Here is an 18,590-nt window from a genome sequence, read left to right on the forward strand (position 1 = left end):
AACACAATTCCTCTGTCAAATTCAAGCCATTTACGCTAAACCGAACAGAGAACCCCCACACAACCTCAGACTCATAAATAACGACAACCTAAAGCGAGTGAATATCATACAGATGCCTCCCTCCCTCACACCGGGACGTCCTAAAGGTGTACTTCTCAACTGCAGATCAGCCAGTAAACCCCCCTGTTATATCTACGATCTCATCCAACACAATTATATTGATTTCATCATCCTCATTGAAACCTGGCTGATTCCCTCTTCCACTCCTATCTTCCCACAACAGAGTTGTAGCAGGGCGGTGGCCTAGCCTGTATACATCGGAGTACACTCTCGGTTTCTCACTTTGAGTCCTCTACGCTTTCCTCCAGTGAATACCTCTGTCTCAACATCTCAAGTAACCAAATCCCTGTATGCAAACTTCAGACATTCTATCACCCCCCGGGGGACTATCTCTCCTTCATCGTACAAGTAATGGAAATCATTTTCGGCAATGTCCATTCCGCAGTGTTCTAAACAGCCGCGGCCAGTAGTGGGAGTACCGGCCGGGCGGTGACGTGGGGAGGGGGAGGGGCAGGGTGGGGGGTAGTAATGTATGGATTAAGGACTTTAAAAGGTAAGTAAACATAAAAATAAATAAAACTAATTTCGTTGAGCGCACTGCATCACATTTGGGACCGGCCGCGGCTAGTCCCAAATCTTCCTCAGTGATTTCAACCTTCAATGGTCTAACCTTATTGACAAAGCTGTAATAGCTTAAATCATTCTTATGTGATCACGAGTGGACGTATTACTGTGACCGGCCAACTCATAATAAAGGGGAAATCTTGAATCTCATCCTCTCCAAAGGAACCATCACACTGGATAACATTACCCCCTAAGTTTGGTCTGACCATCACTGCATCTTCTTTTATATTAACAGAGAAGTGTCCCTGAGGAAGGTTCAACCGAAGCAGCAGAAGATATGGAAAAGGCACCTTAGACATATCAATATAGCTGAACTAGCAGCCCAATGTAAACTTGCCCCACCTTCCCAAGCGGACATGTCAGAGGTTCATTTACTCACAAACTTTTACAACTCTACTATCTCAAGTGTCATGGATTCCATTGCACCTCTCCAACCAAAAAATGCTTCAACAAAAATCTCCAAACCCTGGTTCAATGACAACCTAAATTCTGAACGGCGCAACCTAGGGGCAATTGAACAATCTTGGAGTTCCAAACCGTCCTCGGATCTGCTTAAAGACCTTAGAATGGTAAGGAGCATTTATAACAAACCAATCAAGAGCACCTAGGCCGACTATGTCAGATCCCAACGTAATCAAGCCTCTAATCGCCCCACGAAATCTCTTTGAAATTGTTAAACAATCAGTGGAAGCACCCAATCACCCTGACCCAGGACTCTGCCCACCCTCTTGCGACGCTCTGGCTGCCTTCTTTACTGAGAAATCAAGACTCCTCAATATTGAACTGGATTCTAAGAAGGTTTCTTTGCCATCCTATGGGTTTGCTCACCCTACGGCTTACGTAGGAAAGCGCGAACCAACGAGTCTGAGCACCAAGAATAATGCCTCATGGGGCACTTTTACTCCTTTCAGCGAAAGAGACACTAACAAGATTCTCCCGAGTATCAACCCATCCAATCACTTTAATGACCCGTTACCACCCTCCATCTTCAAAGAAATCAAGGAAGTCGTCATTCCCCTATGGACAAAGATTAATAATGCTTCACTGACTCAAGGTCCGGTCCCCGATTGCCTAAAAGCAGCCCAGGTTTCACCAAGACTAAAAAAAACTAATGCTGATAGTGCCGACCGTAACAACTTCCGCCCTATCTCCAACATCACTACTCTGGCCAAACTCCTTGAAAAATGGGTCCAATCACAACTTTGCACTCTCATTGAGAATTTCCATCTCCTAGACCAACACCAATCTGGCTTTCAGAGTGGGCACAGCACCGAATCAGCTCTCATTCACGTTATGATGACATTTTAAAAATGCTCGACCAAAATGAATCTTGCCTCCTAATCCTCCTTCACCTTTCCTCTGCGTTTGACACTGTAAATCGCAACAACCTCTTATCTATTTTGGGGCACAGGATGGGCCTCTCTGGTCTGGTATTGTAATTGTCCACGTCCTTCCTCCATCACATATCCCAAAGAATAAAGTTGAATCACTCTCTATCCCAGCCCTTGCTAGTATCCATGGGGTCCCACAAGGGTCCACCTTATCTCCCATACTTTTCAACTTACTCTTGGAACCACTAGCTAATGCACTAAATTCAATTAACCTTCTCTTCCACATGTAAGCGGATGACACGCAATTCTCCTCACCGGAAAATCTTATTCTACTCAACACTACCCTCCTGAATACTCAAAACTTGCTAACAGAGAACGACTTTCTACTCCATACTTCCAAAACTGAATTCCTTCTCATTTCTCCTCCGAATCATACCCCCAAGTTACACCTCTGGAGGAACCATCTCACTGCCTTCAACTGCTCCCCCCACATTATTGACTCCGCCAAATCTCGCCGACTCAGCCTCGACAAGCATTTAAATATGAAGAATCATATTAGCAAGGTGTGCAAGGGAGTGAATCACTTGATGAAGTTACTTCGGAATCTCAAACCTTTCATTCCACAAGCTGACTTCAAGCAAGTGCTCCAAGCGCTGGTTTTGCCGATGCTAGACTATGGTTTTGCTACACTCTGTGGCCCCCCTAAATATATCTTCGCCCCACTTAGGGCCTCATTGAATGCTTCGGCCAGACTGACTACGGGCACAAAAAGAAGTCGGCACATTTCCCCAGTCTTAAAATCTCTAAACTGGCTGACTTTTGAATCAAGAATACAGCTAAAGATTGCCTTCCTGTCTCACAAAGCCCTCCATTTCAAAACCAGCAGGTTTCTTGTCCAAATGCTAGAATTATCTGGAGGCGGTAGACCCTCAAGAAGTGCTAACTCCTTGCACCTCAAACCTCAGATCTTTCGCAAAATAGAGAATTTCTCAAAGAGCATTCCCCGGCTCAGCCCAGAGAATCTGGAACGCTCTCCTACCTGAAGTAAGCAGAATCTACTCTACGGTTGCTTTCAAATTGGAAGTAGAATGATTCCTCATGAACAAGTTCTTACCTTAAATAGGTTTGGATCTTTTGGTTCCCTTCATTAATCTTCTCTTCCCCTCCCAGTGTCAGGATTTTTTTTTTAGCTATTGCAATGTTCTTTAATGCACCCTTTGTAACTGTGACATGTGTTTATTTGACGCATGTACATCCATGTTTGTCTTCCCTCCCTTAATTGTGGAGCGCTTTGACATTACCTTGGGATCATGTTCGCACTATATAAAACTTTTTAGTATTAAATTAAATAAATATTATCAAATATAACTACATCTTACTTGCTTCATTGCACCACAGGGGGAACAGCGATTTGTCAGGATGCCTGTTGTTTTAGCATCTGTTTCAGCTGTTTTCCAGCAAGTGAAGCAGTGGCTATTTGAAGGTATAGCACAAGTTCAATGTTTTGAGGATGATTTGATAATATGCAGAAGGATTCACAGACCAAACGGCATAATTTTGAGGAAGGTTTTTAAAGATTTTACTCGTTGCCGGCCTGCCTGTAGTTCGAGTAACGTTAATTTTCTATAAAGGATATTGATTATTTGGCTCGCGCTATTTCAGATGTGGGTATTCAACCACAATTCTAGCCTCTGAAGGGATTTAAGGTAGTTTAAAGTTCTAAAAAGGAAGGTTCAGAACTGTTCCTTTTTTGGGGGAACGGTATGCAGAATTGGTGGATCATGATTTCTTAATAGGGCAGGTAAGATGAGACCTTGAGAAAGAAGAAGGCTAATGTGTTTGGTCACAAAAATGCGAGGACGAATTAAAGGATGCCAAGAGATGAATTGCCCAGGCTGTTTGTGTCAAACCGTATGGCCCAAGAGATAAAGCTATTGAGTGCTGCCCTAATACAGGCTAAAGATGGAAAACCAAGAGTGGCACCGTTTGCATCATGGATGTCCAAATGGGCGAATGACTGTACTGTAATTGGCATGGATACACTTGCCCATTAGATTTTAGAAGACCATGTTGAATGAGGAGAATCTGTGGGTGGCCTTCGCTGTTTAACAGGGGTACTTGTGTTTACTGTACATCTTGTTGTACTGGAGAATACATCTGGTCTGCTAAAGAAACCAGACTCATTAGAATTCCTGTAGAACATCTGAGATTTCATTGTTCTTTCATAGAACATTTGCTCTGTTCTCTGTAATGTTTAATGCTTAAACTGAGGGTGTCTGAGTACGTTACTCAATGTTAGGACGTCTGTACTACTCTGTGCTTCCTCCTCGCCTTAGTGACCTATTCAACATCCCAAATGGGATGTAAGGGGTTGTGTAGCTTTGGTACAGAAACAAATGTTTCTGGGCATTTCAATGTTTACTGCTTTATTGCTTCCTCTCCTTCATCCTATTAAGAGAAGGATATCTCACTTGTACTATTGGGGCGAGTTGCAGATGAACAATAAATATGGAAGTGACTAAGGGGCATATGTAGGTAATTTCCATTTTGCGATTCCCAAATAGCGATTTTTAAGGAATCGCTATTTGAGAATAGCAAAATGGAATGTAGGTAAAAATTCGCAAATTTTTTGCGAATCTCTAACATTCCTTATTTGCGATTAGCAAATTACGAATCGCAATTAAGGAATGGGAGTCCCATCCATTACTATGGGCCAAAAGGCCCATAGGAATGAATGGGGATACATTCTCAAATTGCGATTTTCTGTGTGAAAATTGCAATATGAGAATCGCAATTCCAAGTGTGCCAGGGTGTCAAAAGGACACCTGTTGCACCCCTGAATGTGCCTGTAAGTACATGTGGCGCACATACATGCCCTAAGGGCATGTCTGTGCACCACATGGCACTTTGAATAAAAAAAAAAAGCATTTTTGAAGGAAATCGCAAAATACCATCTACTTGAAGTAGGTGGTATTTTACGATTCCTTATGCAAAAATCGCAATTTTTGAAGCACCCCTACATAGCATTTAAGGAATCGCAAACTTGCGATTCCTTAAATGCTATAGGCAAAATAAGGTATCACAATTTTTGCGATTCCTTGTTTTGCTAAGTGGCACCTACATATCAAAACGCCGTTTGCGATTCGCAAACAGCTACCTACATATGCCCCTCATCACTTGTACAATTCATGTAATCCCTTTCTTTGGCAAAAACAATTAATATCTGACAGATTTTCAAATGTATTATTGTAGGTGGTCAAAGCTGTATTTTGTCGCCTGGTGGTTGATGTCTTCCGTCATCTGGATTAATCTCTTTGTGGCCTTGATACTTGAGGTAAGGACCAGCTTCCATGCAACGTGAATACAGAAGAGTACTAACCACAATAGTTGATTATTGATTCTGTACAGCATATAAACCATGTCCTTCTCATCACTCGATTTATGTTTATTCTTTCTTCTAATAATGTATCATAACTGTGTTGGCCATCAAGCACATAGATCGTCTCACATTTTTTTATGTGCTCCAATTCATCCGTTTACTACAACTTCCTCTTTAAATGGTGCATTCGTTCCTTGCATACACTATCGAGCCACTTTTTATTCCAAAACCTCCTTGCTTAATACTATGTCTTAAATTTTTCCAAATGACATTTGGAGTTTTATGCGTATTTCGCATGTCAAATTCCCAGAAGTCACGACTTCTGCAGTTTTTAAAATCTTGCTCCTACAATTGCTTTGGGCACATCACAGCAACTTTGCTAAGAGATTCCTCTGCTATAGGATGTTCATAGTTGGAAATGTAGGTAAACAAGTATACATTCAATTACTTGCTATGATAGGCATTCGTTTGTTTATAGATACCTTAGGTTGTGGGCATTGATAGAAGAGTGTAACTCAGCAGGAGACCTATCGAAATGTAGGCTACTATAGCCTAATGTAAACTTGTACGGTATAAATCCAATTTATATGTATGGTGTATAGTTTCCGAAGACTGTTTTCCCACCAGTTATACTTACAATATCTTCCCTTCTAGAGGTAGAAATCACTTTAATATTGACATAGTCTGGTGTGATGGCTGCTTCAGGAGGAGCTGTATTCTGACCTTTTTTAGAACCTGGCGAGATCTCATAAGTCCCTGGCGGTGGATCCGTATGTTTCCTTTTTCCTGCCAGTCCTACATTTTCACATCTATCACTCACTGGCATGATGATTTAGTCATTTATGGCCTAAATAAGGAAAATCCAAATACATGGTATTAGTCTTTACAGGCATAGAATTCACCAGGGCAGCTGATTGCTTTGCCAAGGTTATGGAAGCATGTTAGGCCATTTCCCACTGGATGGCCTGGAGAGGTAGATTTCCTGTAAGCAGTTATTGGATCCGTATTTGGTAGCATTGATTATATTCTGTAGGATTGTGTAAGTGATATTTGCTGCATTGAACTGTACAGTTATGCAAATTGTGTCACAGCGGTATTAGAGGTTGAAACCATGTTCACTTAAAATAATTTTTCTACAATTACACATTCAGCTTTTCATAAACAAAATCCCACCAAAAGAAAAAGAATATAGGGCTCTGTTGGCATAGAATTCAGAACAATTGATAGGGAAGTGGATAAAAACACAAGTTACAGCTGACATGGTAGTTGCACCTTGTGAGTACAAGCTGGGCACAACCTTTAATGAATACAGCCATGTGATACAAAGTGATGATTACATCCATGTGATACAGAGTGTCTGTCATGAAATGGTGTAATGCCAAGGAAGTTGAGTCACAGTGCTTGGATCGCTTCTGCCGCTGTAAAGGCACAGTGAGTTGATCACGAAGAATCTGCAGTATTCCAGCATTGACAGTTCTCGGTTGAGGACACGAGCAGGAAGGGTACAGCATTGCTATGTTGGGCTGGAAACATGCCCCATCTTTCAGGAACGCTTTGGAAGTTTTTTCTAATTGTCTTATGACCAGTCTCCCTAGTTGCTGATGTCTTGATAGGTTCTCCATAACTCCCTGTCCATCAGGCTCTCTCCAGCACCATTCAGATCTCCAGAAAAGGAGGTCCATAGATGAGTCAGAGTGAGTCCACTTAAAGAGCCCCACAGGCGTCCAGCAGGCAGCAGAGTCTGCAGCCATTGCTTCTGATGCAGCGCTCATCCAGAAATTCTTTAATCCATATCACCTTTTTCCTGAAGAACCGAATCACATCAGTGGGGTCCATAACACTGCTAGTTACTCAAACACACATTCACTCTACTTCAAGGATTCGGTGAATAATTCAAAATGGAGGAGAGCTACTGTATCATTAGCGGAGTGTCCTAATTAAACGCTAACTATTTATAATATGTACATCTGCAATTTTAATCCTTTACCATGGTTTATCTACGGGGGAAATTTTCAGACACACCACTATCATTTTGTCAATGGATCTGCTAGTAAAAATTAACTAAAGGATAAACAAGACCAGCTTAATTCTTCATGTATTTAATTTTTTATTCTAAAGCAAAAATCTTCTAGCATGACCTTTATTCATTCATTTATTCATTCAGTAAAATAGCCTAAAAAAAAAGAATTACATTCAAACATTTATATTTATTTTAGTTCAATAGTTCAGAAAATAGGAAAATTATTTACCACAATCTAAGGACACAGACATTAGCATAGGACAGAATAGGTCCCAAAAATCATCTCTCTAATTGTCACCTCATTTAAAGATTCCGTACCCATTCTAGAAAAGTTAAAGTTCAGAAAATTTCAAAGTCCTTAAGCCTCAGGAAAGATAAATGTCACCCCCAACGACCTGCCGCTGCTGCTACCAAAGAAATCCTCATTTGTTTTATATTGTTGGAGGCTAGCTCCTTTTTAAACTGTTTGCTGCTAAAATTTGCTCAAAAACGAAATTTGTTTTAGAGATCGAATTTTACTCTGAATTTTGTTTAGTGACCCTACGATCCCATCCCTCGCATTGCTGGCACAATAATTGGATTAAAAACACACATCTCACCATTTCGGTGATTCCCTCGCCGCCTCACGCCCGTCCGCCATCTTGGGTTTGGGCTAGAGACCCTGCCACCACGCTTTAGGGGTTAGCGGGCTAGTCTTTGCGAGTGCCTTTCAGGCAAAGGCTATTTTTAGGTGGTCACTCGGCCAGTGCGCCGATCAGAAATAGAACGACCTGCCGCTGCTGTTACCAAAGAAATCCTCATTTGTTTTATGTTGTTGGAGGCTAGCTCCTTTTTAAACTGTTTGCTGCTAAAATTTGCTCAAAAACGAAATTTGTTTTAGAGATCGAATTTTACTCTGAATTTTGTTTAGTGACCCTACGATCCCATCCCTCGCATTGCTTGCACAATAATTGGATTAAAAACACACATCTCACCATTTCGGTGATTCCCTCGCCGCCTCACGCCCGTCCGCCATCTTGGGTGTGGGCTAGAGACCCTGCCACCACGCTTTAGGGGTTAGCGGGCTAGTCTATGCGAGTGCCTTTTTAGCCTGTTACCATAAATAACCATCAGTATGCGGGCGCGCAGCGATCGCGCGCAGCATCGCGCCGGAGGAGCGCCAGAGGAAAGCCCGTCTGTGCCCGTCCGGGCCATGACGGGCCCAGGGGCCACCCACTCTGGCCAAATCCGTACTTACTCACCTGATGCTTTATGGGCATTAAAGACCGTCTCCTTCTGTTTAGATGAAGTCACCTTGGCCAACCTGCAAGCGGATGACCTGATGCAGACCACAGGTACAGGCTTCAGGACTCTCCCCACATTGACTGTCCGGCAGTCACATGGCCTAAGATTAGCGACACTTAATACGCGCTCTTTGCAAAAGTATTACCTAGAAGTCTTCTCTCTATTGCTGGAGGGAGAAATTGACATTCTTGCTCTTTCAGAGACTTGGCTTGGCTCTGCATCAACGCCAGACATCTTGGCTGCCCTACCCCCAGACTATGACGCAATCTGGTTTAATCGCCCAAACGACTGCAGAGGGGGAGGTGTGGCATTTTTGTTTAAAAAATGTCTCGTAGTAAAAGAGATTCTAGCAGAAAACTGTGCCTGTGCGGAGCTGCTAGGGATTAAAGTCTCACTCAAATCATCATGCTTCGCAATATTAGTAGTTTATCGCCCGCCGCAAAGCTCTCCGGATTTTAATGAGATCCTTTTCGAACTTCTAACGGACCTGGCAACCAGATTCAAGTCCCTCCTGGTGGTTGGCGATTTTAATTATCACTGGGACAAAGTACCCAGAGACCCTACTGAGACTGAGTTCGAAGCCAATCTCTCGTTGCTCAACTTAAAACAGTTAGTGGTGGGCCCGACTCACGTGAAAGGCCATACACTGGACCTTGTCTGGTCCTCCCTGCCTAATACAGAAATAACGGAGGTTAGTCCCTGCATTTGGTCGGAGCACTTCATGATAAAGTGCTGGGTTCCAGGTGACCCTGTACGGGCTGCCCCAAACAAATCACGGAGAAAAATTCGACCTTGGAATAAGGTTAAAGCCGACCTCTTAATCGCGACTCTGCTCTCCTCCATCCCCCCTAAAATGAGTGGCACAGATTTGGACCATGATGCTAGGATACTAATGACCTGGATGCTCGCCGCTCTAGATATACTTGTCCCTGAGCAGATGGAGAGTACTAGAACTAAAGGGAAGGGAGCGCCATGGTTTGACGCCTCTTTGAAACAGAAGTAGCAAGCCCTTCGCAAGGCAGAGAGAAGGTGGAGACTTCATTACTGTCAAACGGAGGCCGAAATCTTTAAAACCTTGCTCTCCAAATACAAGGCAGACATCCTGGAAAGAAAGGCTGCTTTCTATGAGAGAAGAATTAGGGATGCGATAAACATACAGCGAGAGACCTTTACGATATCAAGGGAACTCGCACAACGAGAAGGGAAAATCTCCACGGACGATCAACCAGACTGGGACTCCTTCCAAACTTTCTTCCTTCAGAAGGTACAGGATATTATCACCGACATCAAGACACGGCCAGCTCCAACCATGCTGCCTAGACAGACTGTTCAGGTACCACCTATGACTTTGAACAGTTTCCCCCCCATAGACGACAAATGCCTAGCGGAACTTGTCGGACAGATCAAGTCAGGCTCAAATATTGATCCATGTCCCCCTAAAAATTTTTAAATGGCCCTACCAGGCATCCAGCCCCAGGTGTTGAGTTTACTGAATAACTCACTGAATACAGGTTATTTGCCAACTCAGATGAAAGAAGCCAGGGTCTCCCCACTTCTATAGAAAGCAGGAACGGATACGAAAGCCTTAAAAAACTACAGGCCTATCTCGCAGTTACCATTTCTAAGCAAGATCCTGGAAAAGCATGTTCTCAGCACTCTAGCCGGCCATCTCGAGGAATACCATCTCCTTCATGCTAGACAGGCTGGGTTTCGGCCCCAACATAGCACAGAATTAGTCATGGCCTCGGTCGCCGATGAGCTGAGAGTCAGGGCTGATAATAAACAGCCATGCGCCCTGATTCTCTTAGACTTATCAGCGGCTTTCGATACGGTCAGCCACACCATCTTGCTGGACCGGGTCACGAAATTGGGGATCTCAGGCCAGGTGCTAAAGTGGCTAGAATCCTTCCTGTGGGGTCGAACCCAGAGAGTGCAGTTAGGAGACCAGCTGTCCGGGATCAGTGAGGTGGCCTAGGGGGTGCCCCAGGGGTCGGCTCTATCCCCCCTGCTTTTTAATATCTATTTACGACCGTTGGTGGAGGAGCTCATGCGTATGAACTGTGAAGTTTTCAATTACGCAGACGACACCCAGCTATTGGTCCAGTTGGATGACACTAGAGAGGCCCAGGAATCAGTAAGGAGCCTACTCAGCTTCACGGTCAACTGGATGACTAACCATCTGTTGAAAGTGAATGCTGATAAAACGGAGGTGCTGGTGATCAGCAATAAAGAGGATCCCTGGAATGACCTGTATTGGCCTCCTGAGCTGGGAACTACTCCTTCTCCTGGTACTGTGGCAAAAAGCCTGGGATTAAGGATCGATGCGGATCTCTCAATGGCCCCTCAAGTCTCTGCTGTCGTCGGATCCTGCATAGGTGTGTTGAGGCAACTGCGAAAGCTAGTTCCCATCTTATCTGCCTCCACCCTGCAATCGATCGTATCTGCCACAGTAATCTCGAGACTTGATTATGGCAACGCCCTATTTTTTGGCTTGCCACGGAAGCTGTTGAGGAAGGTGGTTCAGAATGATGCAGCTAGGCTGATCTACTCCCTGTCTAGAAACTCGCATGTAACCCCCCTGCTTCAAAAGCTGCACTGGCTTCCAGTGAAATTTCGAGTCCAGTTTAAATGTCTCTGCGTGGCCCATAAGGCACTCTTTGGGAAAGCCCCAGAGTACATCAAGCAACGTTTGAAGAGGTATATTCCTGGAAGATCTTTGCGCTCAGGAACAACCTCCAACCTGACTCAACCTAGGTTCAAACTAAAAACCAGAGGATGCAGGGCTCTGCTTGTGCTTCTCCCGCAACTCTGGAATGAGCTCCCGCCTACCCTGTAGGAGGAATTCCAGCTATTATCCTTCAGAAAAAAACTGAAAACAACTGAGGGTTCTTTGGCTACCAGTGTGTTATGTTTTTCTGTTAAGCGCTTAGAGACCGGCGGTGATAGGCGCTATATAAATCATCCATAACATAACATAACCCCCCACACTCGCACAGACACACATAATACGAAACTCTCCATGTAAGATTCCACTTATCTGGCTCTGTAAGTCGTACAGAGTGAATTTGTAACCAGTGGTTGGATATGGTTAGTTTCAAGTGCATCTTATTAGTGTTTTGTCATCATTCCATTTTAGCCACCTCATAATGTTGCAGGCCTGTCCCATTATGCGGCAGCATAGTTGTCCAATTTCAGTACAGTGCTTGTACTGTTTAATAGGACTTGGAGACAAAGTGTAAAAACAGTAAAAGTAAAAATCTGGAGGAAATTTGCAATTTATGGGTTGCGGTGGAGGGGTTTCACAATAAAGCATTACATTGGTCTTAAAAATACTAAATTAGTTAGATGGTATCTTTAATTCTTCCAAGCATGAATCGTTCTGGATAAATCTTTGGATGTAGGTATGGTGGATATTGCTGCAAGGTGATTTTGAGTGCCTTCTCCACCCACCTTCTCGCCCCACCTCACAGAGACTCCATGCATCTTAACACTCTCGGTAAAAGGGTTTCCTCTACTGCTAGTTTGGTGTCCAGGTTTCCAGATGCAGTTTTCTTGTTGGTGAGATGCACTTATCCCCTGTGGGATAAGACTAGTGAGAGCCTCCTACCCTCCCAGAGGAATTACACAATTTCTTCACCAGACCGAAGTGAAGTAGTGTGGCTCACTGGTTAGAGGCGGCAGACCCGAGAGCAGAGGACGGCCCGGGACCAGGGTTCGATTCCCGGCGCGGCAGGTTTCTGGACCAGGGTCAGCGGACTCGAAAATTCTCTCGCCTCGGTGCCCACTCTGATCAGCGTTCACACTCGGCAACTCTGGGCATTAGCTTGCCTCATCTTCACTTCACTAACGGCCCCACCAGACCGCCGGGGATGCCTGGTCTCACCCTGGAGATACCCATTAAGGGACCATCTCTCAGGGAAGCCAGGAAGGGTTTCGCAGCGGTCGTAGCGCCTTGGGACCCTACGGGTAAGTAGTGTGCTATATAAATGCCTATACATTTACATTTACATTTACATACAGGACAAGGACAAGTACCTTTTTTAGCTGGTCGGGAGACCATGCCCTGTGTTTGCTTTGCCATGGACACTAGTGTGATGATTTTCTGTCATTCCTGGGTGCACACCACACACTTTTTGGGTAACTGCTAGGCATCTCTTATGGATATGCTGTATGCCGGCTCCAGGCTGTTTGGTAGCAAGGGAGATTCAGAGTTGCAGTGGTTCAGAGATACCCAGCATAGAGCCTACCTTGAGCTAGTAAGCCCAAGGTAGCGGGTATCTTCTGCCTGCCAGTTCCACCAACAATCCTGGAAGTCTAGAGATTACTTTTAGGGTCTGTCGTAGCACTGAGAGAGCCATCTCTACCTTTTCAGCAGCCGGTGAAGCGTTCAGCGCTCTAGGGTATATGGCCACCAGTAAGGTCTGTCCTCCTCCTCCTCACCTGCCTGAACCGCTGCCAAGCTTCTCCGATTCCTTCTCATTAGGACATTTTCAGCAAGTAGGGGGACTAATACATTTTTGTCTGCCCTGCTGGTGTGTAGTTACCACAGATCAGTGGTTCTACATATGGTATGATGTGGGTATACTGTTCCTTTTCTGTCATCCTCCCCTCCTTCCTGGTTTTACTTAGACTTCGGCAGTACAAGCCTCCAACCTTGCCAAAGAGGTTGACTAAAAAGACACTGGAGAAGAGTCCCTGAGGTGGAGAGGGGTAAAAGGTGCTACTTCTGTTGCTTCTTGGCACCCAAGAAACAAAACCACCATACTACTTTTCAGCCGCATCTTTGCCCCAGGTACTTATGAAGGCGATGGTGTGGTCGCAGCCCCTCTTCAAATGGTGGCCCATACCTCTACAATTGTTTGGCAGACTCGCCTCAGTCAATCCCAGACCACCTGTGGGACTTCTGTTCTCTCTGGTGTTTTCTTTCATTATGGCCCAATGCCACCTTTAGCCAGTGCAGAGGATTGCTTTTACAGGGATATCCAGAGTATAGTGGCATACAGACTTCCCACCCCCTGCAGAGAATCTGGGACATTCAGGGTATGATCCTGATGTTTCAGGCTAAATTCTGTGTTCCAGTGTGAACATTTCTGATCCTTCTTGGTCTACTGACCTCCTGTATCCTGTTAGTGTCTCGTGTCCTGTGCATTATGGGGGCTCTGCAGTGGATCTTCCACTTCCAGTGAGCTCAGCACTTGGAATATTTTGAATGGTTGCTCACGGATGCCAACATATCTTGTAGCTACCTCCATGTAATGTTCATTAGGTCTAAAATTTTTATTGTTGAGATGTTTATACAATTTCTACTGTCTGCTTATGCATGAAGTGTCTTGTGCTCCTGTGTGAGTTGCTGCCACTTCACTTTGTTTTTAGATCAGTTGGCGTTCCAGGATTCCATGGAATGGCACTCGCTCTGGGTTAGTGGTAGGATTTCTTCATCTGGGCTTCTTGTTACTGTGGATCTTTTCTTAATAAATACCCAAAATGTTCACAGTAGGATCTGGAGTCACTTTATTACTGTTGTGTACAAAATCCTACTTATCCATTTGCATATTCTAACACTGTTTTTTTCTGTTCTAGAATTTCATTCACAAATGGGACCGCAACCAGCGACACTCCCTCACTGAGTCCCAGCACTACGAGTATCACATGACTGTTCAGTACATGTTCAGGTAGGTCACCTGTGTTAATGGAAATTCAACTGCTCTTTTTTCTTCACTATAAAATCTCCTCTGTATGAAGATTTTTCTTCATATATCCCCTCCAGGGACTATTCATATAGGGCAGATCAAGCCGTTCCTGGCCTGCCTTTGCATACCGGTTATGTTATATACATTTATATAACGCCTACTCCCCCAGTAAGGCGTAGCCTAACGCTTGGAACATATTATTGTATAGAAACTGGAGCAGAACATGTACATTGGGTAGACCTATATGAGGAAATCAGAAAAGGCGGGTATTCAACTACAGTTTGAAGATGTGGAAATATATAGTCCATTCAAGAGGGAAGGCGGTTCTAGCTGTAGGCCGCTAGGAAGGAAAAAGGACGCCTTCTAGTTCTTGCATGGTGGATGCGTGGAACCACTTTTAGTCACTCAGTGGTGAGCGGAGCCCTCTGGTTGGTCTACTGTACCAATATTTATTTATGTATCTAGGGCCGTTGTAGAGTACCTTGTGCGTGTGTGTGACACAGTACTTTGCATGTTTATGCATAGATAACTAGTGGAAGGCCTTGAGTTTGGGAGTCACAGAGCTGTGTGCCTGAAGACTTATGATCAGTTCAGCCGCGGTGTTTTTAATGAACCTCCCTCTCCGTAAGAGATAGTCAGGGATGCCTACGTACAAGGTATCGCCGTAATCTAATTGGCTAATAAGCATGGCCTATTTGTCAATTTGTTTGGCTATTGATACACCTTGCAGAGCATTCTAAGATGGCCGAAACTAGATGTGAATACAGAGGTAACTTGACCCACTACTGTAGGGTTAAGTGAGAATTGTTTTTTTTTTTTTTTAGTTATGCTTATGTGCATGTGACAGCTGGCCTGTTACTAAAAATGCTTGTTTCTCCTTCAGGCAGTGACTCTTTGAATGTGAAGAATTGTTCATGTGCAGTGGCCTCATCCTGTAACTCTACCCAACTAAGCCAGTGCCTGTTATGTATAATTACAATTCTGAGGCTGTTGTTGGCACTAAGCGGCATTAAACGCAGTGTAGGAGGGTATAGAAGGATAGAATGAACTCGCTGTACTGTCCAGTTCTCCTGGGTAGTATTTTCTCCAGAAAATATATTCCATAGCAGTGGTTGCCTAAAAGCACCACCCAGGGCCCTTGTTATGGTTAGCAAATGAGGGGTTGCATGTTCCTGGTATCCTGCCCAAACTAGTAGGACTCCCCTGAGAACAGTGAATCCCTCAGGTGAGAGGTGAACCCTAAAATCTTAGGACTTCAGGTGAGCTACAACGTGCCATTGCTAGGTTGAATGGGTGAATGAATGAATGGATTATCTCCGCATGCTCCATGGGAGTATAAAAACACCATAGGACCAATGTAGTGTCAGGCAGGGTCTGCAAATGGTTTCAAATGTAATGCTTTCACTGCAGAAACTGGTCAGTCAGACATACTGAAGTGTACATCAGACACGTAGTCACTAGTAAAAGAAAAGGGTGCTATGCTGAAAACAGTAAACTATTCGCAAGAAGACACAACAGTAAATCTAATGTTTGATATGGAGCACCATGGTCCAGTGAATGGAAAGGTTGTGGAACCCGACTTGTGTTAAGGAAATAAAGTTCCATGCACAGAGGGTATGAGTACCCTCACCAAGCCAAGGGTTGTAAGACACCTAGCGTGGGTTCAGTAAGAGGGGTACAGTAGATCTAGAAGACTCTGTGATGTATGTGGTTTGGGGTGTCTGTGAAACCAGAATGGTTCTAGTTACCTAACCCCGTCGAAAGGGAAGGATGCAGAGTTATGGATCCAAAGTCTTATTTAAAATTGTCAGAGACATTTCAAAAGGTAGTTTACTTAGAAGCGAGAGAGCCCTGTGAGATAAAATGTTCTGTCAATGAGCAGACTGAAAAAGCAGCTCCTATACAATATAGCAGGGTTAGTGGCCAAGTCTGTAAGGATGGGGGGACAATAGGAATGTAACCTGTTACCATTTCACACCACTTAGGAGAACAAGGAATTGAGTTTACCAGTCCTCTCTTTCCAAGTTCCCTGTGACGAAAAAGAAGATTGAGATGGGAACTAGCCGAACAAAGAGGTTCTACATCAAATTACTTACTTGACCCCAGATAACAATAATAATTGAAGTTCAGTATGATAGAATTGGAATAGTGTACAGTGACAAGATCTGTGGACATTATCTACCTCGAAGTAGGTTTGATTGGCATGAAAATGAGGCATGAAAATGAGGCATGAAAATGAGTCACTGATTTCATTAAGCATTGTGTACTATGGTTTTCTTTACCTAAATACTGTATATACCGACACATGCAGACTATTTAATGTTTCCACTTCACCTGTATCCACTTCTAGGGAGGATCTAGAAGAACCGACGGAGGAAGAGCTGATGGACCAGCTACATCATCACCCACACCTGCATCTCTCGCGGTGACCTCCAGAAGATGCTCGCCCGTCGGTGATGCCAGGGCTGGGCACAGAAATAAAGTGCGGAAGTAAATTCAGATTTCAAAAGGCATTGATTTCTGCGCTTTCTGGGAAGCAAACCTGAAACAATGGACACAATGTTTGGCTGGGCTTGTATCTTGCAAACCCACCAAGCCAACCAAACCCATCATCCTTCTGTGGTGACGAATAGGAGGAACAAGAATAGTCTGGTTTGTGTACAGAAGCACAGTGACGCTCATTTGGATACCATCCTATTTTAGAATTACAAACTTCATACTATTGATTTTAGTGGACATTTTTGGCTGGGGATGCAATGCTGCTGTTTTTACTTTCTTTGGAATTCCACTGGCATTGGGAAGAATGCTACTTGTTTTAGGTGTACAGATGTCCTAGGTTTTATTTTTAAAATGTTACAATTAGTGCCTCTCATTTTTTAAAGACTGCATGTGCATATTGACTTGGGGTCTAGAGTATTGCAATTATTAAGCACTTTAACTTTTAAATGTAATCTAACCACTTTAAGAATGCACATGTTTCGCTATAAGTCTCACTACTAGTGATGGCCTTACACATGGGTGGAGCAATGGAAACAGATACACTTGTGTCTGTATATGTTGGTTTTAGAAAAGTACATTAGATTGGCTTACTTCATCTTGTAAGGAAATATTTTACCACTTTATGTAGTCACTGATCACTATGGGCAGATTTTTCCAGGCCTGGATTCAGGGGCTACAACTTGAATTAAAACTCACTTTGCTACATATCCCAGAATGCAATGTGGAGATGATAGGTCATACCTGCAGTCCTATAATTCCAATAATCTTGGTTCAAGAGGTCAGCCTAGTTTATTTAACACTATCTGATTTATCTTTCACCTTTTCAATCTGAGGAATTTACTGATATGACGTGTAGTCCCTCTGAGATTAATAAAATTATATTTTTTACACTGTGGGACCATAATTCTTTCAGTCCTAAGAATGTTCAGGATGATGTTGACATGCCACTTGCCTAATTTTGACCCTTACTAGCTGTTACAATAACCCACTGACTTGTAAGTGTAAATCTACCTGTTTGTTTTCGCTGTGGCCACAGGTCAAGCCTGGTTTCAAGGTATAATCACATGTGCCAGTACACTTGATTCACTGATGCGATGCTACCTTGTATAAATGAAGGCCTGCAAACACTTTTCTGAAAACAGTATTTGGTGAAGGCACTGCTAGAAATTATGTGCACCACCTAGTTAGCCGTCCCTAGCTGTAAGCCATACCTTTGATTTCCTCTGTGTTCCCTGGAGTCTAGCCTTAGACGTCTGATCGCATTATGGCTAGCTGTGAGCCTAGATTTCAAACTGTTGAGGAATTAAGGCAGTATCGGAGTCTGTGTTCTGATCTTTACCGGGCTAGACTTCGAGACTGGCATGGGCTTATGTACTAAGTTTTATGATTTGATTTTCAAGTGGGATTATGAATTAACACCTAGCGTTTAGGCCTGGTTTTGGCCATGGAGCTAGATTTTAACCCTGCTCCCTGCGATTTGTTTGGTCTTGCCTACTGTCACTGCGAAGGGTGGTGTTTACAATAAATTGCTTGGAGCCTGCCCAGTGCTTACTATTCATTGACTTAATTGTCACTCTTCTTTGCTGCCTCCATATTGGCCTACGAGTGCTGGGCATCACTTACTCTTCTTTCTGTGGAGCATGGACCAATCACAGATTGTTTCTTTTTGTTTAGTGTCCATCTGCTGCTTGCACTGTGATACA

The 18,590-nt window shown here is 43.8% G+C and overlaps 1 protein-coding gene across 1 annotated transcript in view; it reads left to right on the plus strand.

Moving 5' to 3' along the window:
- Window positions 1–17,775, plus strand: part of TPCN2 (two pore segment channel 2) — a 228,681-nt gene extending 210,906 nt beyond the window's left edge. The window contains exons 23-25 of the mRNA XM_078684245.1: window positions 5,268–5,349; window positions 14,279–14,370; window positions 16,739–17,775. Of these exons, the coding sequence (XP_078540371.1) occupies window positions 5,268–5,349; window positions 14,279–14,370; window positions 16,739–16,817 (253 nt within the window). The 3' untranslated portion in view covers window positions 16,818–17,775. The remainder of the gene's footprint in view (window positions 1–5,267; window positions 5,350–14,278; window positions 14,371–16,738) is intronic.
- The last annotated feature ends 815 nt before the right edge of the window (window positions 17,776–18,590 follow it).

The sequence above is a fragment of the Lissotriton helveticus genome, chromosome 3_2 (genome assembly GCF_964261635.1).
Source record: "Lissotriton helveticus chromosome 3_2, aLisHel1.1, whole genome shotgun sequence".
NCBI lineage: Eukaryota > Metazoa > Chordata > Amphibia > Caudata > Salamandridae > Lissotriton > Lissotriton helveticus.